Raw genomic sequence first — 27,268 nt, forward strand, 5'->3', positions numbered from 1 at the left:
ATGGAACAGATCCTGTCTTCTCAGGATCACAGATTTGTTAGCAATAATTACAACAGACTAGTTGCAAGTTAACCAAAAAGTTCATGAAAACAGAATTCTCCTTTTGAAATTAAAAATATCAGGGGCTCTTACATGGAATAGCAAGAAAGTCTTGGTAAGCATTAAACAAACAGATGAGACAAAAAATGTGTTAGACACTTATAACACTTCATACAAATGTACCCTATTAATACAGAGATTTCTCAATTGCACTAATTTTTAAAGAAACAAATCCCTGAAGACAAAAGAAGTAGACTAATAGAATTATATCTACTGTGCTATTTTTTAAAAATGAGAAAGATAAATAAAATTAGAACTTAATCTAGAAAACCACTGGGATAACATAAATTAGGTTCTTGGGAAAATACAGATTTGGACAATAAGAGAAGCTGTGTTTCAATTAAAGCCTTTGATCATTCAAGATAAGTATACTGGAAAATGAAATTTTCTGCTTTATTTGATTTCTTTAGGAAATAATCTATTTCTTCTCTGTTTCTACTCAAAGTACCAGAAAACCCACCCTAAAAAGACACAACTAAAGTCTCCCACTGTTCCCTTACTGAACACAAGCTTTTCTCCCAGCTCTGAAATCAAAATTTCTTATATCAGTTACTTCATCCATAGTGTATATTATATATGCTGCTACAGTGCTCTAACATTTCAATTTGCTTGTGGTATTTTCAACATTTCTTTAATTTCTTTGTAAGAATACACAAATAAAAACTGTCTGTTTACTGAACAATAAAACAATAAAAAACCCTCTATCTTCCTTCTAAACAAAATCTTCATTATTCTTGCACAGACTTCCATTTCTTATTGCATAGAAAACAAAAAAAATACTACAGATGTCTGGAAAGGTATCCTGCAATGAGAAACTTCAGGATATTTATTTAATTTCTTAGATTGAAGGTAAGATTGGGACTCGACCCTTTCATATAATACCTTTCAGTAAGGTGCAGACACAGACATAAAATACAGCACGTGGAGATTGAAGTCAAGTCAGGAATAAAACACAGGTTCTTTTAAGCAATAGAGGTAATCAGATACCAAGATAACTTACCATGGGAAGTAGCAAGACTACTAACACAGAGTCATTAAATCAAATTTTCATGTCTCTAGCTAAAAGATACACCCTAATATAAGCACAAACTCTTGACTCTACAGCATTCAGTCCCTCAGTCAACCCCCTGTACTCCAGAACCAAAGTCCAAAGGTGCAGGAGTTGCACAAAGCCACAGAGACCTGGTGACCAGAAGCACGGAACGGTGTCATCTGTCAGTCCATTCCTCCTTGGTGACATTGCAGTGACAGTTTCAAGAGCAGTTGTTTCAACCACTCCTCATGTTCCTCACTATGACGAGAGGAAAACAGACCCACTACTAACTTGTATGGGAATAACAGGATTAGTTAGAGTCATGGAAACAAAGTAGGGTGCATTATACCATTCTCAAACCACTGCCTTTTAGTAATTTTGAAAATCCCAAGGGAAGCAGTGGTGATAAAACCCATGCAATTAAGTTCTGTTGACCACATGAACTGTGGAACAGGCTCCCACTGCCCCGAGTGAAATAAAATGGCTTCAACAAGGATCTTTGATGGAGGGGTCCCTCTGTTGCCCACACTAGTCAGGATCAAATCAGTCAGAGCCTGGAAGCACATCAGCCTTCTACTCAATCCATGGTAGAATCCATCAAGCAAAATACAGATGGCAAAAATTAACTTTATAAGCCCTATGATGGGCACAACAGTTAACTGTACTTTAAATTATGGATGGTCACCAACTGGGACATTGGACTAGAATAAGATATGTACACCAGTAATCATGACTGTCCACTTCAGAGCATTGTTAGCAAACAGTTATCTTCAGGGATTGTTTATACTTAAAACTATTCATTTATGCTGACATTTCAGATTGAACTTAAAATATTAGCTCCTGCACTTACCGTATTCTGCAAGCATTTGACTGAAAGAACAAGCAAAGGAAATACTAAGGTAAAATGGATATATCCTGAAACGGACTTCAAGAAAGCAAATTGCCACACCACATTATTGTATCCTTCAAGTGACGGTCTTGCCATTGTGGTATTTCAGGATTTGGTTACCAGCATTAAAGAAAAAAAAGATTATGGTTTTTTTTGAGCACACTTATCAGACAATGTTTATAATTTTTTTTATTGAGGAATTAGCAATAACAGCTATCTTGCAGCTTGACAGTTCTTTAAAAGTTTATGAAGATTTGGCATCAGTGGCAGACCCATTTACACTGTGCAAAAAGGAAAATAAACAATCAGGACACAGCAAGCACTGAATATTTTCAGTGCACGTTCCAGCCCCAGAAAACAAAAGAGCCATTTTTCTTGTGTTGCAGTTTGTCACCCTCCCAGTACAGACTTGTAGATTTACACAGGAGGCGGGACAGCACCAATCCAATCTTAAAATATCTCAATCATTCAGTCTTTTTCCTTGACCCAACTTATCACTTATCTTCACAGATCACAGCAGTTTCACCAGGATGCTCTGTCTTCAATTTCTTACGAGATGGCTCTCTGGGGAGCAGAGCTGTGCAGTGCTCTAAGGACCGGGCAATTTCATCAATTGTCCATTTGTCTTCGTGAAGGGCGTGTTCCTCCAGCGTGAACGGCCCCTGCTTGGTGCGGGTCAGCTCCTGCATAGTGGCACAGGTAGAGAGTTCTGCAGGAAGAAAAAGAGGAATTGGGAAAAGTCCATGGATAAACTTTAAAAGCTTAACCATTTGCGGCTCACTTAAAATGTATTTTTAAATGTAGCCTTCTACATTATTCTGCTTTGCCTGAGAAGGAAGTTGACGAAGATTTATCACTCATTTATATCTTCTTAAATGCAAGCCCAGGAAGTCCTTTGATTTCAGTAGATCTCCGGAGTAGTAAAGAGTTCAGAATCTGACAGAAAGTTGTCAAAAATTTTCCCAGATTTAGATCAGAATGAAAAGAGAGGAAATAATGTCATAAGATGTAAACAGAACATTCTGCATTCACAAGTGACCATGAACTATTTCTCCACAGATTTTGAGGCGTTAGCACTTCTTGCCTTCAAGAATAATTTTTGACATTTTTATCCTGTGCTGCCTATCAGGATAATATAAACTAAGATAAGGAAAAATAAAAAAATATATACAAATGCTCTGCTGTGTTAAATAAATACCAGCAGGACATAATTACATAACGAGGGGGACAAAACATACCAGCAACCAGAGCTGACTTGTAAGTGCACAGGTACACTAAAATAATTTCTCCCATCCTTTCTGATGCAGGAAGATTTTCACTGCATTTTCAATTTTTTAAAAGAAACCAGTTTCAGACAGACTTTATCTTGGTTTATCATTAAAAGGCTAAACATAAGCCAGTATGATCAGAAGGCAGTAACAGAAACTTTGACTTGCCTAAGCACAAATAACAACATTGAAATTCATAGGGTTATCCAACATTACTTGCCTTCTTGAACTGCAAATGTATAATTTAAAAAAAGAATTGGAAATGGATTATCTATTCTCCATCATGCAGTTTGACAGATATAGAGCACAAAACAAATAACCCTGTGGGAAAGCAAAACTATTCACAGTTAAGGCAAAGCAGAAAGAAAACACTAGAAAAATCATCACCAATGTAGAAGTCTTTCCAGCAGATAGGGTTTATTATGTGCATGGTAATGTTCTGTTCAATCTCTTTTCAAAATGTGATGAATAATGTTTAAATGTTTAAAAAGACAGTGTCCTTTTTCTTCTTCTTATCCCTAATCTGAGTTAGCTTTAACACATGGAGGAGGAAATAAAAAAAATCCCCACCTTGCCCTGCATTATCTTACTGAGTGCTATTGCCTGCTCCACTTTTATCCCCCAGCCCCCAAGGTCCCCTGGCAATTATTCAGCCTTCATTCCCCCCATGCTCCCAAGAAAATTACCTTAGTATATAAAAACAAGTGATAGCACTACAATTCTGCAAAATAACACATAGGTCTAGTTCCTGGAGATAGGCAAAATGACAGAATTTCTCCATAAACACACACTCACTCCTTAAATTGTCCTGGTTTTTTTTCATGCCTACCTTTGCCAATGTCACTGACCAGGCTCCTGACATAAAAGCCACCGCCACATTCAACATCTGGAATGTTAAAAGTGACATAGTAAATTGCCAGTGCAATGTGAAATCTACTTTACATAGAAACCGTGCCCCCACACAAATGTAAAAATGAGCTAAGCAAACAACCCAGTGATAAAATATTTATAGGATGCACCATCAATTATTCATCCTGTAACATATGTGCGGGTGAGATTGCTAAGCCAGACAGGAGGGAAAGCAAATAAAATGGCAACTGAACTAACTCACTGGAATTTAAGTACTTGCTGTGGTATGTGAACAAATGCTTCAATCCTATTCATTTTAAGCATTTCAGAAGGCTGATTCATATTTCTAATGATGAAGGCAAGTTATTTCAAGTACTGCCTAAACTGACTACCAATGCTTTTAAGATACTGCAGGCAGGCAGCTGCATAAAATTTTAAAATTCACCTTTAACTTTCCCTGCTATCTCGGGTCTTCCCTTCCCCCTCTGCCAGTGATCAGCTACTAGTCATTCAACCAAAAAGTAAGAGCTGAAGTAACACAGCACTGAGCTCTGTCACTCATACCTGCTCATCATGTAACATCTGGTCCACCAGAGGACCACAGGTCAACTAGGCAGGCAGATCAATGCAAGACATTATCTTGACCTTACAGGAGCATCAAACATTTACAACAGTTCTTTTTGGTTTATTTATTAATGTGCTTCTTAATGTACTATCCAAGTTTCTTGATGTATGACAGAAGGAAGGATGAGATCCTGCCTCCTCAACGAAGAAAGTGGTCTGACAGTAACTGATACTGGTCCCTGCTGCGCCCTGGGAGAGATGCCAGCAGGGCTGGGCATCTCTGTAAAAGAATGGGCAAAGTGGAGTAAGCAGACCTGAGACAGGAATGAGCTGGAGGTTGCAAAATCATGGACAGATGCAAATAATCCCCTGACCAGTCTCAGAATTTTCCCTCACTGAAAGATTACATATAATCAGCTTAACTTAAACCCAAAACATGGTGCTTTTAATGCAAAGTGAAAGTCTCTGCACATGGGCTCACACCAAAATAAGCAGTTGAGTGAAATGAAACCCATTTCACTATCTTAGTCCCATTGTGAGTGTAAATAAACACTAACAAGCTGGGAGCACTGCTCTATGTAATAAACTTTGACCTTTACCCAGCGTGAACAGTGGTGGCTGGAACTGCTGGAGAGAAAGGCTGTACACTCTCACTGGTCGAGCAGGCTTTGCTTCAACTGCTTCTCCCCTCTTCATCAGAGTTGAAAGCCTTTCTCCATCCTTCTTCAAAGCAGAATAGCTGATCAGACAGAGCATGAAAATGCGTGTCATACGGTTGTAACAGAACAAGCTTCCCATTCTCTAGATCCTGTTAATATTGGACTGGAGTAGCATTTTACTCCTCTCCAAGTACTCACAAAAAAACCACAAAATCTCTTGGACACAGAATCATCTCATTTGACAGCAAGTCTATAAACTGGAAAAGAGGAGATGGTCCTATATTTATCTCTTGCTGTACAGATTTAAAAGTGTTTCATCACTCAATTTGCAGTTTATGAAATAAAAGGGTTTCTATCAGGGTTACAACACTTGCATCTGCCTCTAACATCCTGTCTCTCAGAAGTCTGCAGGGCATGCTCTGTTCTAGCATTATGTTGAGCTGAGCACTGGGAGTCGCTCAGACAACTCCTGTAGTTCTGCATTGCACCTTTCCTTGTCTCACACCAGGGTCTTTCCTGAACAGCAACTTCCAAGTTATGTACCCATGTTCTAGGGTGTTTAGGGAACCATTACAGAACCAAAGAAATTGATTTCACTGATTATATGGAACTTTACCCAAAGCCCCAACTTTGGTCGTGACAGCAAGATGACCACAGAAAAATCAAAAAAGGTCTTGCTCAAATTAATAGAGAGCAATTTGAAACAGGTCACATGAAGCAGAACACGTACAGAGTTCCAGACCTTACAGGGCTTACATTGGAACCACGGTAAGTGACATATGGCAAATGCAAAGGAAAGCATGTTAGCTGAAATCACCATAAAAGCCATCTGTCACAAGCCAAGTGCTTGCACATTGCCAGCTACTGTGGCTCACCTGACCAGAAGAAATTTGCTCAGTCATTCATCACTCATTCACACTCTAAGGTTGCAGAAAACGAATTCAAAGTCATTTAAGGCACTTCCACAGAGATGTCAGGAAGATTGGAAGGCAGGACAGAAGCCATCAAGCCCTGCAAAGCTGTTCAAGACTTTTGCTGCTTGACATTTACCCAAAACACCCACAGACTCCAGGTCACCATTTGCACTCAATCTCCAAATGGGCATGACCTCCACTTGCAAATGTTAAACTTCTGACTGCCTTGCCTCTATCCTCTTGCCAAAACATGTCTCAATACTTCTGGGAGAACTGACTTCTGTTGGCAAGTCCTGACAACAGAACAGAGCAGAACACAACTGTCAAGATTGTCTGAATATTGTGGAACTTACAGTGGAGGGACTTGCATGATGTGCCCCGTGAATTTTTGCAGCACATTTTCAAGATCTCCTTTTGTTACCTGGTCTGTAGAAAGAAAATAGTCAGTATGTTAGTACTGATTATTCACATGGCACTAATGGCATCAATCACGTTCCGCAAACAGGTACAAATCAGAGTTCCCTCTCATGTGAATTTAGCTTGAGTGAAAAACACCAAAGAAAAGAGAAAAAACAGAATGTAGGTAGGAGTGTGAATTATCACAAAAAGAGTGGAACAAACTGTCTGTCCAAGGTGATTAAGACAGTCTGGACACTTTCAGAAGGGCAGAAATTCTCATATACACAATTTTCTTCTGCAATTTCCCTCACCTGAGGCTGCAAATCTATCTTTCTTGGGAACTAGACCAAAACTACAACATTTGGCACATTCTAATTTTTGTTAAAGCACCAAAAAGAACAAAATGCTCATCTAACCTTGGGAACTTCTCTTTAAAAGTACCTAACTGCTGGTGAAAACACAACAGATAATTAGAGAACAAAACCATTGGGTTTTGTGGGTTGTTTGTTTTTGGTTTTTTTTTTTTAGTGAAGAAGATTGTACCTGGAACAACACATCAAATTTCCCTGTCAAACTTGCAAATGCACACCAGGGTATAGTTACATACTAAGTAAGGTAATTTTACTAAAGAAATCCTGTAAAAGACAGCTGTTTTAGGCAATCTATTTTAAGAGTACACATACACATCTGTCCCATTTTTATTAAAAGGCTATAACCTAAGTAGTTGATTGCATTGGTCCTTTGAAGCTCTATTCAACAGATATGACATTCACCCCTAATTTGTTTAGAGAGTGCAAACACAAGATCTGTGATCACAATGCACTTCAGTGCATTTCTACTGTCTAGGGCTTCACTAGTCCTGTTTCTTATAAGTTATATTCAATTAGTGTCACCCTGCTAAGTCAACAGGGTTCTGGAACAGAAACCAAGTAAATTTATTTATTGGGCCTTCATTATATTTTGGAACAGATCTTTAATTGCAAGCCTTACAAAACAGATGTACTTCATGCTGTAAGTAAGTAAGATGAGATTTCTTTTCACAGCAGCTTTAGGAGATGGTATTGTGGTACCTCAGTCTTGCAAAGCACACTTTGCAGCCTCAAGAGGAGGTATGTCCCTAGGCCCAAGCAGCTGTCCCGAGAAGTGTTATTGACAGTAAGGTTGGAAGACCTTGGCAAGAGGCACAAAATTCAGTCAGGGATGCTGAGAAAGACCAATTTACATCAGAATACAGACTTGGAACAACAAAATCAATTGTATAGTAAGTCTGAATCTTCTGAAGAGTTTCTTACATTGTTATTTCAATCTTTTGTTTCTATTTAGCAAATTTCTATATCACAACAAAACTACACGGTGGAAAGTTAGCATGACCCAGTTCTATGACAATGATCCTGTCAGCCTTCTTGTGAAGCCCAAGTTGCTTCATGTTAGAATTCAGTATTTGAGACCTAAGCATAAGTGTCCCTGGGGGTTCTCTTTCCAATTTTCATCCCATGAACCGCATTTGTGACAAAGGCATTTAATGAGAGGCCTGAGTTCAGTTCTGGCTCTGATCTCATATTCTCCGATTGAGAAGTTACATGCAGCCTCTGAGGAAGTCACTCGTAACATAGGCAACCTCTGTCTCAGGAGATAAACAAAAAATCCCCACGTGAGGAATGATGCATTAAGCCATTAACAAACAAACGTTGTGTGGTGTGTAATCAAAGTAAATATTTACAGATGAGTTTGCTAAGATCTAGAATAAATCATATTTGTCTTCTGCAATACATCGTGGCACAAGCTGGCCAGTATTACATTCTGAAAACCTAAACCCATGTGGTTTGTTGTTCGTGTAAACAGGCAACACTGCCTTTGTGTTAATGGATTGTACTGGATTCTTGTCCTCTCCTAGAACAACATGCAAGCTGGTGGAGCTTTTTCCAGCACTCCAGAATGTTTTATTAGTCTTCTCCCAAACAGTTTAACTATGTCTAAACTCTGTATTTGTTCCAAGCACCAGCTTGGACCCGTGGTTCTGCAGGGCTCTCTGAACCATCTTTCAGCTCCCAGTCACTACATCCACAGCACAGGCAGAGGGGAATGTGGTCCTGCTGCCCAGAACTCTTTCCCTTCAGGACCCTGGCCACAGGTCTTCCTCGTGCAGCTGTGGGGTTGGGTTTATGTTAACAGCTTGTCTGGTCAGCAAGTTGAGGGCAGCATTTGGACTCAGCCCTCCATCAACTCGAATATGAACACATCCATAAAGGCAAATTAGCATGAAATGTCCCAAAATGTGCTGTTTGACTTTCTTCTCCACTCCCTGAGAGTAAAGGGTTGAGAGACATTTCTGCAGGACACCTCTGACACTGCCCTTGCTAAAGAGAGTAACCTATTCCTCCCAAGGTCCTCATTCTAAATACTAAATATCCTCAGTCTGCTCTATTGCAGACCATGAGTCTTAGCTGGAAGCTGGCCTCAAAACTGCACCTCTGTGTCCCTCCAGGGAAGGCTGTGGAGGCTGCCCCCCTGATTCACAATGATTTCAGTAAGGACTTTCAAGGTTTAGCTCACGGGATAATTTCATCCAGTCACCAGGAATAATGACAACCTTAACTCAGAGCAAAAAGGCTGTACCTGCTCTGAGGACACTACTTGGAATACATTCCATTCAAGACTCTTTTCTAAATTTCCTCCTAAGCCCTTAGACTGGCAGTGTAGTTACATGGTTTCTGCACAGGCTCCGCATCTTCCAGTGGATCATTCCTTATGAATCTACCAGCATCCCAAAGTACCCAGAACTTCTGGCCTCCAGTGCTTCTAAAAACATTTAATATAAGGCTATTAGCTTCTAACAACAAAAATTCCAAAGAACAGTTGTGTGCTTCTGAACACTGGTGACTGTTGATTTTTTTTCCTGCTATAAAGGAAGGAAAATAAAGTTACCAAACCATAAGGTGCCAACTGTGCCACAACCTCAAGAAGCCTCCACTGAAGGCTTGTTAACAAACAACACCTAAACAGAACTCAAGAATTATCCATGACAGTCTAACAAAAGTACAGCAGATGATCTCAATTCCACCTGGCCTGGCACAAATTATTTGAAAACAGACAAGTAGAATGCTGAAATTACTACATTTTCCAAATCATTCAGGTAGCTCTGTTAAACATATATTTCAGCATAATCAGCAGAGACCTGCAGAAAATCCTCATTAATCCTGTTCTCCATATCTGGATATGGCCTGTAGGCAGCTGGGAGGAAGTGGGTTTCAGAATGCACATCCCTATGCATAGTTACGAATATTAAAAATGGGCTACAAACATTACTGTGCTCAAAAAGGCATCAGAAGAACTCTAAATGCTAGGTGCTTCCAAAGTCAGCATCTGGTAGCCTGGCAGCAGTATGAAACCATTTCAGGCGGAAATGCAAACTCATCTGATAAGAAACAATCAAAAAAACTATGAGAAGTTCAGGAGGAGTTAAAACCAAGGAACTCTTCAGTACATCCTTTCATTGTGACTAACTGTACAGTTTGCTTCCTCAGCTGCTGTCTAGGGACACTTTGAGGACTAAAATGTAACACTTCTTATAGTTAAGACAGCTGGCACCTTTCTGCAGGCACTTTCCTCTTGTGGTCCAATGGAGTCATTCAAGAAGAGTTTTATATAACTTGAAACTGTTTTAGTGCCCTTTCTCTGCAATAAGGCCCAATCCTGGCACAGCAGGATTATATTCCCTAGCAGACGCTCTGCTTCTCCCGAGATCCTTGCAGGTATCAAAGGAAAACTGCAATTCAGCTCAAATATCTGGTTTTGGTAAAGGGTTAGAGATTAGGGATGTTGGGCCACCCAGAGTACCCTGCAGAAAACCAAGCTGACTGGGAGAAGACGAGAAATATCTGTCTTATTAGAATGGGAGGAAGGAAGGAAATACAAAACATGTAGGTACCACGGAAAACAAAAAAGGAATATGCATGTTCCCTCCTTTTCTTTCCGAAGAAATCAAATCTGACTGATTTACACCAACATGGAAAGCAACTGAGACCAATTTCATGAGCGTTTTCTTTCTACTCTCAGTCTCAGTAGAAGAGAAATACTGCTCTTCATGAGACCACTTGAAGAACTGCAAATGCAACTGATCTTAGTTTAAAATGATTAGCAACCCAAAAAAGGGGGTATTTTTAACCCAAGTAAGTTCTCCAAGCACACAGTCTAACAGAAAAGCTAAACCACCATAACAGAGGAGGTGGTGCAGAGGTGGGAACTACTGTAACAGTAGAGCCAGCGAGAGAAATGCACTTGAAAACACTAAATTCTATCTGCAGTAAACAATACAAAATAAGAAAAGTAAAACCAGAGTCACAAGAAACACTTTTTTTTTTAATTTAACTATGGGATTTGCATTTACTTAAAATGGTATTTCACAGCTTACATATGAGCAAGTATCTGCAACGAATACCAATTAGTGCAGCAGAACCACAACGTTCCACCTTGAATGAACCAAGAAAGTGTCCTCTCCAACCATCATGAAGCATTGGCAACTCCTAACACCATGTGCATGCTCAGCCCAATTCTTCAGAAGCTCAGAGAGATTTAAAACTTGATCCTGAAGAAGAAGCAAATGATCCAACACCTCTGAATAACACTACCTAGTAAATAATACTATTTAGAATGATCCATCATGTTAATGTGGACAAGAAACTCATGCTTGCCTGTCTCATACAAAAATTAAAACTGCAAAAGAAAGGAGACTGGGGGTGAGAAGTGAAATCCAGGCTACCTTTTTCATCAAGCTATTAAAAAAAAAGATAATTTACTTCATGTACCTATTACCAGGTACCACAAACAGTGTAGAGCCTGTAGAGTTGCTAAGCAACCAGTTACCTTTTTTTGTTTTTCTTTTTTACCCCCAGGCTGTGAAAGAAATAATGGCAAATACATTTACTGTGTCCCTGGTTAGTTCTACATTGTTTCTAAAATGCCCTGGGTATTGTGGAATGTCCACTTCAGCAAAGCCACAGTCAGGATGAGTTCTGAAGCCTTAAACTCTTGCACTGTGCTCTATGGGGCAGAAAAATTCATTTATTAAAGATGTTACAACACAGGCTGCAAGCAAGAGCAAGATTTGGTAGGTGACCATACGAAGAATGTGGTTTATGCCATTCTCATTCTGTGCTGAGCAGTCTGTAGTTAAAGGGAAGATCCAGGTACTTTATTCCTCCACTGGTCTTGAAGGGTTTTACTAAAAGAGCACTCATGGGACTATACACAGAGAGAGGAAAATGTTACTGGACACAGCACGTCATTTGTCAGCCTGTCAAAGATTTAAAATGACACAGTCCTGCCCAATTCTATTTTCTCCCTCCTAATCTAATGCCTGGTTTGCTTTTTTTCCAACAGAAATGAACACTTGCGTTGGACATAATTGCATGAAGCTGGTTTGAATTACATGAGCACTTAAGTTGAAGATGAAATAATCTTAGTTTAATTTCACATTTAAACTTAATTCAGAGTCCCAAACATCTCTTCCGCTTTTCTATGACAGAGACCATTTATGCCTTCAAATTACATCAAGTGTATAGATAATTTATGCTTACCATAAGGTTTTTCTTCAGTTACTTTTCCTGTAGCATCTAATGTATCAGTAGCTTTGCCCAGCATTCCAATGGCCGTGTACTTCTGGGAAGGAAGAAGAGAGATGGAGAGACTAGTGAGTCAGGTGTTCAAGGTTGTTTCTTCTCTTCTTTTTCCTTTTTTTTTTGATATAAAGACTGCAACTACCAATTACTTCAAATCAGAACAAGAAGGATACTACCTGAGTAGTCAATCCAGCAACTTTGGGTAAGCAAAAGTCAAGAGGGAAAGACATGGAACTAAACAAAAGTAAATCCTGTTACACACCCCTGTGATTTTGGTTTTAGAAACCCAAGTAAGAAGCAACGTGGAATCCAATTTTTACTATAAATACATCAATACCATAAAGAAAATAATAGGATGGTAAAATCAAAGTCTCTGTGGGGTGTCATATGTCATTGTTGAAGCAAGGCACATAGAGTACCTTTCACAGACAATTTTTCTGTTCCTTTGCACATTAAAAAAAAAACATACAAAGATCTTTACTTGTGAAAACAAAACACCCATTTCCAAGGCAAAGCATTGCAACAGTTCTGCCAGGAAATGCAGTGATATGCAATAGCCTGAAGCTGGAGTTTTGATCACTTGGAATCTGCTAAGGACCTTGTGACCAGCACAAGGAGTGCAAGGCCACTGAGCAACACCTCTGCTTGTCATGAGTTCTCTGAATATTTCTGTTTCAGGGTTTTTCAGGGTTCTTCTCTAAGAAACTGTTCAGCGTACGTGTCTGTAGTTTGCAAGAAGGAACTGACCTGTTCCCAGGACAGTAGCTCTCGTTCTTATTGCATTTCACCTGCTGCCCCCCTTTTTCATGTTTTCACCCTAAGAAGTGCCATGCTGTGGGCATAGGGCACAATCTCCTGGAGCTGACAAGACTCCCCAGGAACCAGTTGCTCCATGTCTTGTCACAAGGCTACCAACACCCGAAGACTCACTCTCTAACGTGAGTTTAGGTCAAGTTTGCAGATACCATCAGGGATTAAGATCTGTGGTTTGATCCACTGCCTATGCCACTCCATTTCCCTCAGCTTCCTATGTTAAATCCAGAAGCCTTCAAAACAAAGCCTCAGAGAGAAAAATCAAAGTGTTCAACACGCCTACATCCCAGTAACGTTTCAATTAACTTCACCCCCAGCCGAGTTAATACAAATTTGAACCAAGTCATAAAAGGATGTATCTTTTAGAAACTGGTTGACCAAATTCGACTGGAACACATCCAAACAAGCATAAGCACTAACATTCTACTCTTTGATGCAATGCATCCTTTTTCATGTACTTGCAAAGTACAAACAAGCTCAAGTAATAACAGTGTAGGCATATAAATCACACCCACAACATTGGACTACTAAGACATGCGTTGATTTTGTTCCATGTGACAACCTGCCACTTCTATGTATTTCTTCAAGCAACTGCCACAAAATGGCAGCAGCAGAAACAGTCAGACAAAAGGCAGCAGAGTGCAGACTTTAATATAAAAATAACTGTATTCTTTGCTTACTTCATGTGCTGGTTTTGGCTGGGATAGAGAAAATTTTCTTCATAGTATCTAGTATGAGACTATGCTTTGGATTTATGCTGAAAACAGTGTTGATAACACAGAGATGTTTTTGTTACTGCTGAGCAGTGCCTACACAGAGTCAAGGCCTTTTCTGCTCCTCATCCCACCAGTGAGCAGGCTGGGAGTGCACAAGGAGCTGTGAGGGGACACATCCAGGACAGCTGACCCCAAATGTCCATAGGGATATTCCAGACCATATGGTGTCATGCTAAACTATAAAGTGGGGGAAAGATGAAGGAAGGGGGGTATGTTGGGAGTGATTAGTGTTTGCCTGCCAAAAGCACCAATACACTTGACAGAGTCTGGCTTTCCTGGGAATGGCCGAACGCCTTCTTGCCCGAGGAAGTGGGAAATTAACTCCCTGGTTTGCTCTGCCTGTGTTCATGGCTTTGCATTCCTTACTGAACTGCCTTAAACTCAACCCACGGGTTTTATCTTTTTTTTTGATTGTCTCCCCCATCCCACTCAGAGGGGAGTGAGCAAACAGCTGTATGGTGTTTAGCTGCCTGCCAGGTTAAACCACATTAAACACTACATCAGGGCTACTTTTTCCCTAAATATTGCAGATGTATGAATCCTCTGATACCTCTGCAAAGGCGGGTATTTTAAAATAAAATTCTTGAAGTTTACGCACTTTTGGAATGCATAAAAAAGAAACAAAAGGAAGAATGGATGAAGGCTGCTCCACAACAAATATTTGAATTAACTTGCAAGCATATTATGTGCTTTCAGGACCATAAAATTGCCTGCTTTCCAAGACATTTAATGATCTGGTTCTGAACATTTAATAGCATAGCTAGAAAGAGACACTATTCAGCAATTATTCTAGAGGTTAATAAAAACATGTGAGCAGATCATCATTATAACAGCATGATGAATGATCTTAGCACTTCAGTAAAACTTTAAATCTGAAAAATTAAAACCTCACACTCCATCTTCAGATGTTTCCAAATAAAAATACTCATACTACTTCAGTTCAAATTACTTTCTTCCTCTTAATTCTGGTCTTGGCTATCTTGCTTCAGGCTGTCTGTTACAATAACATGTTATAGTTGACCTACCAGCAATAAAGAGATAATAACTGTATGAACAATACAATCCAAATCTCATCACTTAATCTCTGCAACAAAGGCAAAAAAGTATGCAATTTATAAAAAGAACATCCTTAAAAGTTTCCACTCCTTAGAGAAGCCTTTATAGAGTCACAAAATACTCAAGACATCAATGCAATAATCCACAAAAAAGGCTACAACGGGTCAGGAAATTAAGAATTACAGTTGTTTTATGATCAGTCTCTGGAATACCCTTGGGTACCTACAATTATATATCATAATTCTTACTAGCCTTAATAAAGTTTACTTTTCCTTTGCTAGGGTGCAGGACCAGGAGCTTGTAGAAGATAATATTAGAGTCCAGACTTAATCTATTGTTCCTCTTACTTTGCGCCAAAATTCAGCATTGACTCTCTCTAGACTCTCACTCACACTTGTCCTCAGAAGCACCCAATGGATTCTGAGTCACTTAAGTCTTCGGTGACCTTTTCTCACCTCTGTTGGCAATCATTTATTTCTTCCAGTTTTCTAAAATACATCTAGGAGCATTCTTCCTGTACTCTCAAATTACAAATCACTGCAGGAACACAGACAGCAACTGCTCACAACCACGCTGCCTTCAACCCACTCAATCTGAAACAAAAAAAGAAGGTAGTAGGTGTTGCAGGAGTGGAAAAACCTGGCAAGTGCAGAAAACATCCCTCTATTGGCAGCTCCTCACAGAACATTTTGCCAATCAACAGCCCCTACATCCTTGCCCTCTACTCATCTCAAGAGACCAGGACCCAAATCATTTAAAGATTAAAAGCAGCACCTCAACTTCACTATGGGATTCCACAAGGGTAGCACATTAAAAGCCAAGATCAAGCATTCCCAGTCACAACTCTCAAGTGCTGCAGCATTGTGCATTAATTCCAGCTTATGGTGGTGGTCTGCATGGTCCCAAAGCAGAGCCTCACAATTGTACAACAGCACCCTGAGCACGTACAGACCATCCCAAAACTCTCCTGCATCAGGGAATGGCTGTGTCTCTCAGCTCTTCAGAAAAACATCTTCTTGACATTATGGAAACCAAAACAAAGGGCAGCAAAGTGATCAGAAGCCCCTGAGCATAAGCAGCTCCTCTACTCACACTAGGGAGGAGATAGCCTTAAGAAGATACTTTACAGTGCCAAACCACTGCACTCTGTCAATGATAATGCACAAACTCTGTCACACGGCCTGGGGGATGTGCTGGATAAAACCTCAGCAAGACCAGACAGACAGTGAAATGCTTGGGCCGTGTGCATTTGCTACCATACCCATGACCAGGAAGAAACATGCCATAAAAAAACAGCACTGGAGAAAAAACAGGATTACAGGAACCCATAAGAAACAAATTACAAAAACTCTAATAAATCTCACAGATCTTGGGAACAGGAATTCTGTTTTAGAGTCACAACCACAGGGCACAGTCAACATTTTCATAAATAATAAACCATATGTTTACAATAATTTTTTTAGTAAGAGAATAGCTATAATTTGGCTTTTTTATTTCATATCCAGAAAAATCTTTAGACTAACATAGAAAGGGAAAGAATAGCCATAAAAAGAGAGAGGAAAAAGGCAAGACTTTATCAGTATACATATTTAACAGTGAAAGGAGGAAGAGGAGGAGGAGAAGGAAGAAGAATCCCCTCCCATTCCAAGGCAGTACAGCCAGCAGAGCTTTTAGCTGCACAGCCCACCGGCGGGGGGGGCGCTCCGGGAGGCTAAAGCCCCTGGGCTGACTGCCAGGCATGTCTGCCCCACTTATCAGTGCAAATGCCAGACAGACCATGGAACAGAGCTTCTCAGTTTAAACTGTTAATATATCAAGGTTTTATTTGGAAAGAAGCCAGAGAGTTGAAATCTTAAATTATAACATGTTTTAAAAGCTTTCTCAAACATGGAGAAGCAACACTTTAGAAGAGCTAGACAGAAACACAAGTAATTATGAAACAAGGTCACTAGTAGCTGTCAGGAAGATTTTAAGATGGCTCCCACTACAAGAATTTCCCAGGCAAGCAAACTCTCTGGAAGAGGCAGTTCATAAGAGTTCATCCAAGGATGACCCATTTTCTAGTCACAGCAGCAACTGAACACAGAAGTGTAAAAGGAAAATAAATAAAAAAAGGCTACGGTCCCCTGTGCAAGAGACTCAAAGCTGGGAATGAAAAGCCATATTGGATAGAAAAAGAAAGTCAATTTCTGTAAACTGATGTCTGCATGTGGCTAACAAGTTTGAGGGAACATAAAACAAACAAACAAAACCCAAGTGCTCTAGAGAACTTGACAGAAATCAGAGTGAGCACACAGCAGGCAAGCACTGATCGGAATTGGTGCTCCTCTGCCAAACCCATTCCATCTGCACTTACAGCTTTGCAGACTTAGGCCACTGAGATAATGAAGAGGCCTTAAACTCTCAGTTTTACAGTGACGTTCGGTTTGTGTTTAATGATTTCTAAAGCACAAATAACATGTTCTGGATTTAATATTTACATAACTTATTTTGCTGTTTGTATAACATAAGCAGCTACCAGTGGTTTCCAGTGTGCTAATCATCCACCAAAACCGAGAAGTACATAAGGTAGACAAGTAAGCTGGGAAAAAACCCAAGGGTTGCCATAGTTTCAATTATTTTCCAAAACAAAGCACTCTCACTAAGCAGATTCCAATATATTAAAAGCACAGAGTCCTAATCTCTTAAAAGCAGGTTGCACAGAGGGCAAAATACAGACTGCAGGGTGAGGGAGGAGTCGCATGTTTCACGATAGAGCAAATCCAAAATTATCAAACACCAAACATGTCCTCTTGATATACATAAACATTACAACTTCTCTACCACTAATTTTTTTCTCCTAAAAGAAAAAGCTGACTTTGTGCTAAGCCTGCACTACATTTTATTAACTGCTAGATGCTGTGATTGTACTGTCATTGCTGAAGACCTACCTGATCTTTACTTGTGGACTAAACAGGATTTTCTGACCTCTTATGTCAGCTTACTTACAAAGTTCTGCACAATGTTCAAACATGTGACCAGATTTTTCATGTGAAGGATTAGAACCAGCTGTAATAGGGGAACCCACAGAAGATACTTTACTTGTAGATCAAAGAAACTTTAAAGTGTCAGCTAAAAACTGCAGCAAGTTTAAATTCTGGTGTCAGAGAAAGTACAGGAAAGAGGGCAGGTGGGAGAACAATCCCAACAGTAACAGGAACGCTAAATCACCTGAGGTAGCACCAGGCCACATGTCATTTGTAAACAAAATATAGGCTCACAACATCCAAGAGGGGATGCAGATCAATGTGCAAAAGTGGCTGCAAACCCTTCTGGCACTTGCGCTCTGTGGAAACCTCTCTCACTCACCAAAATGTCTCAGGTTGGCTCTTAAATTTCATCCTCAGCTTAAGTACCCGTTTCCTTATTCTGTCCTCTAGCACCCACATCACAGATAAAACAAAATAAAGACAACCTCCAAATTCTATTTGGGAAACAGAGTTTTAAGGAAATACATAATTCTCTGCCCAGAAATATAAGTCCTTCCAGAGAGGTTAGACTTGATAGCTACATACAGATACAACTGAATGCATGAAAGCCTGAATTCAAAGGCATTGCTAAAGCCAAGATGCAGCAAATTCTAAAAGGCACCTTTTAGAGCACCTCCAAATTACTAGAAATGAACACTAGGGAAAACAACGGAGAATGGCCAGCTTAAAATCAGCTACCATTCTTTTTATTTTCTGTTATTTTTATTAAGAATGAGAAAAAAGCCTTGCCAAGTTGTAGCCTTAATTTTTTAATGAATCCAAGCAAGAACTGTGCATGTAGCACAGCCATATGCACAATTATAGAAAGGTCAAGAGGGAAGAAAGTGCCACTGACCTCCTGAATGGAACAGCAGAAAAATCACACTAGAGTATGCTCATAAAATATTTGGCATTTTTGAGGAAAGAGCAGCACAATAGGTGCAGTCTCTTCAAGATTTCCAACAGTTTAAAAAAAGTGTGAATATTAATAGAGCATGAAGCTGTGCTATTAATAGTTTAGGCCTCTGGGGTGAGCATAAAAGAGACTTGAGCAATACACAGTATGTTAAGCCAGCTTACTAACAGTAACACTGCAGTACAGTACATATCTATACTACTGAACAGCTGCTTCTTCTTCTACAACTTTGTTTTGGGGATATCAGGCAAGGCAGAAAAGACTACATATTCAAATCAGCCTCTTCTCTTCTTACGATTTGTTACCAAAAAAAAAGGTAGGTTAAAAAATGTATCTTATGTTTTGCAGTAACAGGTAATTAAAGATGTTGACAGTGTGTAAGGCCATTTCATCCAGTTAACATTTCAGCCCTTCCCGATTCCTGCATCCTCCACTGTGAGAGTTTAACATCCCCTCAGTGCATCTTGCTTTGTACAGACACCACTTCAAGTTTTGATAACACCTTCTACACATTCTCAAAACACATCAAAACCAACCTCATTCATGCATTTTCCCAGCCTTCCTTTCATGTAGGCATTTTCCTTGTGACAAAATAAGGACAATCACACTTTCATAAACTGACACTGATCTCTACTTAATATATTGAGGCATTCAGGGAACATGAAATTCATTGTAAAGTAACATACAGAAGATAGAAACTAGTGCTAACTTTGCATACACAACAATGGGTCTCCGAACCAATCTCCCCTCCTCTAGAAAGAGGTCATGGAATTCCAATAGAAAGTTCTGGTTCTGCAAAAACTTCCTCAGGTGCCAGTAGTGGTTAAAAAACCCCCACCAAACTATTATAGCAGCACCTGGATGTACTATTGCAGTCTACAGACATTAAATAGGACAAGTTTTATTAATAGACATCTTTGCACTGTATTATGCAAACACACGAAGAAGTATTCTGTGAATATTTGCACAATAACGTAGGAAATACCATGTAACAGAAATGTCAAGACTTCTCAGCCCTATACCTATATTTAAGGAACATAATATACTTCATCTAATGCCCAAAATGGTAATTAAATGGGTGAAATTAAGCAACCAGTACATGTCAGGAAGAATTCACCCAGCCAGTCTACAAGGGCTAAAACACATCCATCCGCCCGTGGGTTAACATCTCCCATAAAACAACCACTCTACCTCCAATCTGCCAGTCCTGTTCCTCAAGGGAAACCTACAAAACATCTTTCAAAATAAGCCTGGGAACTAAAATTCATAACTCCACTGGGTTCTGAAAAAACCACGGGCTCAACAGAGATATTGGATTCCTGGCACGCTATAATGTTACCTCACACTAACCCCTTCACATGCCACAATATATAATCTACCAGGCTCTCTCTTTCCCCTAGGAGATAACCTTATCATCTCCTCCTTTCCCTTCTACCTCCCTTGTAAGGAAACAATAATTTCTTTGGGCTTGAACACAGGCAAAATAATGACATTTTGTGTAGCTACAACACCTTTTGTTTAAATGGGCAGGTCACATACTGCACTCTTTTTTTTTTCTCACCTCTCCCATCTCAATACAAAAAGAAATTCAGTCTGACCCTTGGTTCTGCTGGATGGGATACCATAAACAAAGAGATGTGAGAATGTAAGAGGGCATAAACCACAGAGTGAAAAATGAGAAGGTGCTGCAGATGAAAAATATCCGAGGGAAAAGGCTAAAGAGCAAACAAACCACTTTTGCTTGGATTTCTCCAAGACAAGTAGAGACAGTTGGATATGATAATACTGCAATTCAGAAGGAAAAGCCCAACTAAAATCACAGATGAACACAAGCAAGATGGGATCTGCAGAATCATCAAACAAGCAATAACAGTCCCCCTCACCTTGTGCCTGGGAGCTTGGCTGATCCCTTGTGCACAAATCCTTGCTACCCCATTCAGGAGATAAACTGCTTTCTAACCTATTTTATTAAAGCAGGTAATAAAAAGTAGCCTATCTTTGTGGAACAGTCTTGGGGGTATTACCTATACAACTGCTTGCCCTCACAGCATTGTTCATACCACACTCACAAGCATTAACAATATTTTTTTTTAGAAATGGTCTAAAAGATACCTACTTCACTAAACTCTAAACACGGCTTCTATTTTAGATCTGAGAGAGGGCTTGCATATCCAAACACCTGGTTTTCCATATTACACCTATCAGTCTAATAAAATTATTACAACTGCCCATAAATCTTGCCCTTTCAAGACAATGTTAAAAATACCAGAATCTGAAAAAGAAAACAGAACACATCCCTGTGCACAGTATTTATAATTGCTTTTGTTTTACTAACTCCAAAAGAAAGCACTATGAAGCTCAGCCCTAGAGAAATTTTTAAGATTAAAAGTAAGAGCACACACCATCAAGAGGATCGTTCAAAAGGAAAGCCAACTCAATTTTCTTGCACTCATAACTCAAATATATGAACTGAAGCACAAACTGCTTTTAACACACACTGAGAAAAAAAACAACAAACAACCCAACACGGTGAGGCTCTTCAAAAAGAAATTAGGATTTCTAAAGAAATAGCACTTACACCATCATGGTGTGCATGTCAATGTGCAAACACACAAACGCTGGCAGAAGAATAGAGGTCTCGGAGATGCCGAGTTCTTACAAGCCTCCTGAAAACAGACAGATAGAGGAAATAAATCTATTGCAGCTTCTGCTAAGAAGGGTCCAGAGGGAGCCCCACTGAACTACTGGATACCAGAAAGTCCACATGGGGCTTTGGTGCCTAACGAGCTGTAAACAAACACAGTCACAAGTAAAGGCTTCATTAGTTTTGCTCCTTATAGAACAACTAGATGTGCTTTTTAATGCGTTATTAATTCACTGAACTCATTGCCAAAAGATGGAACCTAAGGACTTAATTAAAAAAAATTAATTCATGGAGAAAGCTTGCAAGCTTTATGTTTGAGAAGTTAAGGGATACAAATTAACGCCTAATTTTTAGGACAGTAAGGTAATCATGGGAGTTAAAGAAACAACATTCTTTACGGACACTTTGTTGTCATCTGATGCCATCCTTCTAGAGAAACAATTTTGCAATACACAAACTCTAATCCCAGAATCCCACTGCAAAAAGTAACTCATGTCTCAGAAATTCTGTTAAGGTGAGTTGAACCACTTGCTGCTCAGACAAGTCCTTTCCCTTACAATACAAGTGTGACTGGCAAGATTTTAGACCTAATCACTGTACTAGCACTCATTTTCTATCCAGGATTCATAAGAACTCAAATTTTAACAATTATAATAAATGAAAGTTTATTATAATAAACGAAAGTGGTCACTGATGCATCTTCATTCTGCCTATAATCTCTTTTTCTCCTTCTAGGCTTTATGAACACTTGGAATTTGGGATTTACTCTATCCAGTGGTTTGGGGTTTTTTGGATAGTTCCATTCTGAAAAAGCCACAAAATTTGAGATTGGATTTTCTATTTTAATTAGTCATTGCCCAAGCTTGTGCAACCAGTGCAAAGTACTCGGGCAATTTCCCTCACATCACTTGAGCACTTGGGCATTCAGATTGTATGTGGACCATAAGTAGAAGTTGCATGCTCAGATAAAACCAATAAAGCCATGTTTTCTGCTCATTGAGAGGCAGTGATTTCAAGAACAGTTTGATGGATGGCCAAGTTCTGGCTTTGTTTATACTAGTATGACTAAAATTCTCTTAGGGTGAACCCAGGTCTTATCTAACTGAAAAAAAATGCAAATTAAGCACAGAACTTGAGTCTGAAAGTTTCAATTATCCTGTTTTATCTCATCTAAAAATAAAGGCTTTACATTTTGTGAGACATCTCCTCCCTATGGAAAGTACTAGAATAATGCAGAATTTCATGGCTCATTGCTCTTCCTTTTTTTTCTTCTCTGATGAGTACCTGATCATTTCTCTCATTGTTTCTATGTAGCAGCACATTCTGGTAGATGAGAGGTTTTAAAACAGGACTACCACTTTGGAAACTGCACCGAAGGTACCATTTCTGAACCCATTCTCCCCCCTAAAAAACACACTTCTACACTGTGTTTGAGACAGACTAGTCATCCATAAGACTGAGTTGTTCAGAAACATTTTATTATAGCAAAAATTGGTCCACCCCCATCATACTTATTTTACTGCTGAAGCGGGAAATATTTTCTCACTCTACTGTCTTTATTTTGCCAACATGAAAAAAATAAAAATTCTCTCAAAATATTGCGGTGCAAAAAGTCCAAGCAAGACCAAGTCCAAGTCTCAGCAAAGCAGAAGAAAAAGTGATTCTCCTACGGAGCATGTATTAAATGCTAGTATTTAAATTCGAGACCAAAGAGCATTCAGCTTCTCCCTCTCACTTGGAACATTTGAAACAAATTAAAGCAAACAAACAAACAAAGCCAGATTGTACATATATTTATTTCTGGATAAATATTAAGAATTCAATGAGAGATATGGAACACTAAGCAGGTATTGCCCTTGGCTGCACATTTCTATTTGGTTTGAGTTAACGCATAAGGAGGTCAAACCAATGAAGAACTCGGCTTACACTGAAAAAGTAACACTGCTTGTAGAATGTGTATGAGTTGCACATCAAGTGATGATGCTCAGAGCTGCCACACAGAGTCAGGAAAGTTTCACACAACGTTTGGGAAAAAATCAGAAATAGTCCAATCTCTGGCAGAGTCACCATATGGAGTTTACTGCAGTAACATACGTTTTGGCCACTCAGTATAACTCTGCTGCCAACAATGATAGACTGAATTGTTTCTTTACAAGACACATTCCTATAAGCAAACAGTAAATCCTGTCCAGAGAGGGTCAGACAGTTCATCAGAACTTCATAGTAATAAAAGGAACAAAAGAAAAACATCACATGTCAACAAACACTTTAGCATGCAAAATGGTAAAAAAAAAAAAAAAGAAATAAGATTAAATTCCAAGCACATGGCACAGGATGCAAAAAGATACTCAAACCTATTTAGACAGTCATGGAATTATCTCTTGATACATTATGAGATGTTGTCAGTGTGGTCAAAAAAACAAATAGGCAGACGTGTAGGAGATCCTTCAACTTCCTTAAGCCTCCCCATTTATTGCGTGTCTAATTTATTGAAGCATAAATAGAAAACAGGAAGGCAGACAGGAAAAGCTCCAAATAAATGTTTGCCACTCTGTGCCACCTGGCATGGACGTCAGCTACCCCACACTCTGTGCCACATCAGAACACACCAACAAGTGCAGTGGAAGAGCTGCTGATCTCTGTAGGGATGTACCTTTGCCTCACTGAATCAAGTGCCAACAGCCCACACCAACCTAAGGCCAGGTGAGGGCTGATGGATCTGGCTGGTGTAGCTCACTGGACTGCCCCACCTGCCCATTTTCTCTTTCCTTGCCCCTCAGCAGCAGCTCTAAACCACTTTGAGCAATCTGAGGACAAGGTCTGGCTGGATAACACTACTACCTGCTACAGGACTTTATAGTTAAGTCATCAAGGAACACTGTGTATAATTCTGCCATCACAGCTGCTTCCACTGTGAACATCAGCCTAAGAGATACTTCAATTGCTTTATGTGTTTTTGAGTCATCATTTTTCACACAATTAGCTATGATGACTTAATTTAGCAGAAGTAACTCTATGACTTCTTTTACTTTAAAGTTCTTTGAAAGGAACTGTCAGGTGGTAACTGCTTACGTTTCCACTGTAAATCCAGCTGCTTCCTGCATGTTTCAAAACAGATGCCTCTGAAAACTGGTCACATAAACAAAATCCAAAACCACTAGAGTCAGTGCAGAGACTGATACTGACAACAGTAAGTTTGGGATCAGACTCTACAGCTATGTCCTTTTATCCTGTTGTATTCTCTTCTGTCAAATTCTCTGCCTTTGAGTTGAACTGAAGATTGTCAATAAAATTCTACCTTTAAGCTATCAGTTCAGCAGCTGTAAAGAGCCTAAGTGTTCAGACCAGAAGAGAATGGCAAAAAATGGCAAAATAAAATGTATTATAAAGGCTGTCAATTTACACAGCCCACTACTGACTTGCCCTGAGAACAGGATGAAATTTGGAAGGCTTAATTGATTTCTGTGCCTGTCATTCTTACCTAGACTTGTCATGTAAAAACAATGGCTAAAACCACAGAATCTGACTTGTGAATAAGGAATCAACACTGGTAGATTACTCTTGGGAGTACCTGCACTTTTTTGTGTATGTAACACCTACTATCTGGAGTGCACTCACCAAAGACACAGTACAACTAATCAAAACCAGCACTGAACAAGATTTCTATCTGTCAAGGCTCTGGTCTGGATTATCTCATGCAGCCACAGGGTTTTGCTGCCTTTGTCTACTCACACGTGCCTATTGATGTGTTTGTGGACCACCCATCTGCAGCAGCTGCAATGTGCAACGATAGCTACTATCACAAATGCAAAGCACTCTTAATTCCAAGAGGTGCCTCTTAAGGCCTCATGGTATTTAAGAAGAGAGAAAAGAAATGAAGACCATCTGTCACTGCAAGCTAAACAACAACTAAGTTATCTACACACAAGGAAAATTACCAAAAATCGAACTGTCATATGCAACTACATCCCAAAACCATCATTTTCAGTGCCTTCTTCATTACAATTCTTCTCTCTCTTTTTTTTTTTTTTTAAAATACACTAAATAGTATAGAAATCTTCCTCCAAAACAGGAATTTGGTATTTACTAACAGTTTGTAGAAAACCAAGACAAGCAAAGTTTTTTAAATAACCAATCTGGACATAAAAGTCTCGGTATCAAATTTCTGACTAAATGCAAAAAGGAACTGAAGTACGCATTTAAACCAAGTATGCAGGATGGCTGACATATTTGTATGTTGATTCAGCTCTTCACTGGAATTAAAAAAAAAACCTGACAAACAAAAAACCCCACTAATACAAGTCATTTAGCATTCCTTACCTTGGAACCTGCCAGCATAGTTCTCAGCAGTTTTGTTCCTTTTCCAATACCGACCACTGCAAAGACAGAAGAAGAAATGCTACTTGAAAACCAGCCCTGCAGTTCCCTTACTCAACACCATTCACTGCTAAACATTATGCTGGTCAGAAACAATCTCTGTTAGCATATGAAGAGAGTCAACACTTTTGACAATGTGGGAGTAGTGAAAGGGAAAAAAGTCTAAAGCAGGAGATAAATAACCTTCATCTATGGTTAAAATACTTTAATTCAATCCCTAGATTTATTTATCTTCTAATCACCAAAGAAATGAATAGTGCAATTAACACTCTCTGGTTTGATGAAGGCTATGGCTCACTAATATGAATGTAGCCTTTGCTGTTAGCAAACAGCCCTTTTAAAGGTTGATAGTGACCAAGAGTAATACAGCCAAGACAGCATAATGAAATTGTTTATCAGGCTTACAGCAAGAAAAATAATCAAAAGGTCCAACTGCCTCAGTCAAAAAGTCTTTTATAATCAAACCTTCCTATTACTGTGCATGTACAGGCTACTGCCATTTCAATCTTACACCACTATTCTAAAAAACAGCAGTCAGCTTTTCATAAAGGGAAGGGACAGAAAAAGTGCTCTAGTTTATATTTTACTTTAAAGCTTTTTACAAGGTGCTTTTGTTTAAAATGCTTTCCTATTGATTTTTTCCACATACAGCAATACAAAGAAAATTTTAGAAGGAAATTAATTTTGTGTACAACCCTTGGAATAGGTATCAGCTTATGTACTTGATTTTAACAAAATTACAGGAGTTAAGGGAGCTTTCTGGAAATTAGCTTTGTGTTAGCCAGGGGCCAGGACCACAAACACCAAATTGAAAATTAACTTTTTTTTCTTTTTTTTAAAGCCCAAATATTTTACTTGTGCTCTAATGCTTCTCCATCTTTTCGCTCTGAAACTCATTAGATTCTTTCTATTCTCAATTATTTCTCCTCTTATTCCTGAGGGGTTTTAGTCACACATGTCCTTGTGCTTGCGCTTCTGTGTACCTTGAGTTCAGCCCATTCCTGTCATTTGCCAGATAGGAAAGAGCTGCAAGAAGGCTGACAAAAGGAGATAAGCACACAGATAAAACTTTATAACCAAGCACTTCTCTTGCAACACAGTGACATCACTGACACTTCAACAACTGAGCTGAAGTTCGCTGAAGAGTGTCAAGACATTCAATAGAATAATTTTAAAGAGACATTGAATGCTTTTGTGAACAAGACGCACTTTTTCTCATTAATCGCCAGCAGCACATGTATTATTAAATGGTGACATAAACTAAACTTGCCAGACTGCCCTGAACGTAACAAGGTTTAACTGAATTTTTATTTTTATTTTTTATACTTTTTCATTTTTTCTTCTACTGTGGAAGCATAATTCACTACTGCCATACAAAAACAAGTC

At 39.2% G+C, this 27,268-nt stretch overlaps 1 protein-coding gene across 1 annotated transcript in view; it reads right to left on the reverse strand.

Annotated features, from left to right (window-relative positions):
- Window positions 1–2,187: 2,187 nt before the first annotated feature.
- The window catches only part of TRUB1 (TruB pseudouridine synthase family member 1), a 28,902-nt gene continuing 3,821 nt past the window's right edge, over window positions 2,188–27,268 (reverse strand). Inside the window, 7 exon segments of the mRNA XM_017804129.1 lie at window positions 2,188–2,520; window positions 2,522–2,730; window positions 4,119–4,175; window positions 5,302–5,441; window positions 6,629–6,701; window positions 12,251–12,332; window positions 25,826–25,881. Of these exon segments, the coding sequence (XP_017659618.1) occupies window positions 2,482–2,520; window positions 2,522–2,730; window positions 4,119–4,175; window positions 5,302–5,441; window positions 6,629–6,701; window positions 12,251–12,332; window positions 25,826–25,881 (656 nt within the window). The 3' untranslated portion in view covers window positions 2,188–2,481.

The sequence above is a fragment of the Lepidothrix coronata genome, unplaced genomic scaffold, assembly GCF_001604755.1.
Source record: "Lepidothrix coronata isolate B3197 unplaced genomic scaffold, Lepidothrix_coronata-1.0 Scaffold8, whole genome shotgun sequence".
NCBI lineage: Eukaryota > Metazoa > Chordata > Aves > Passeriformes > Pipridae > Lepidothrix > Lepidothrix coronata.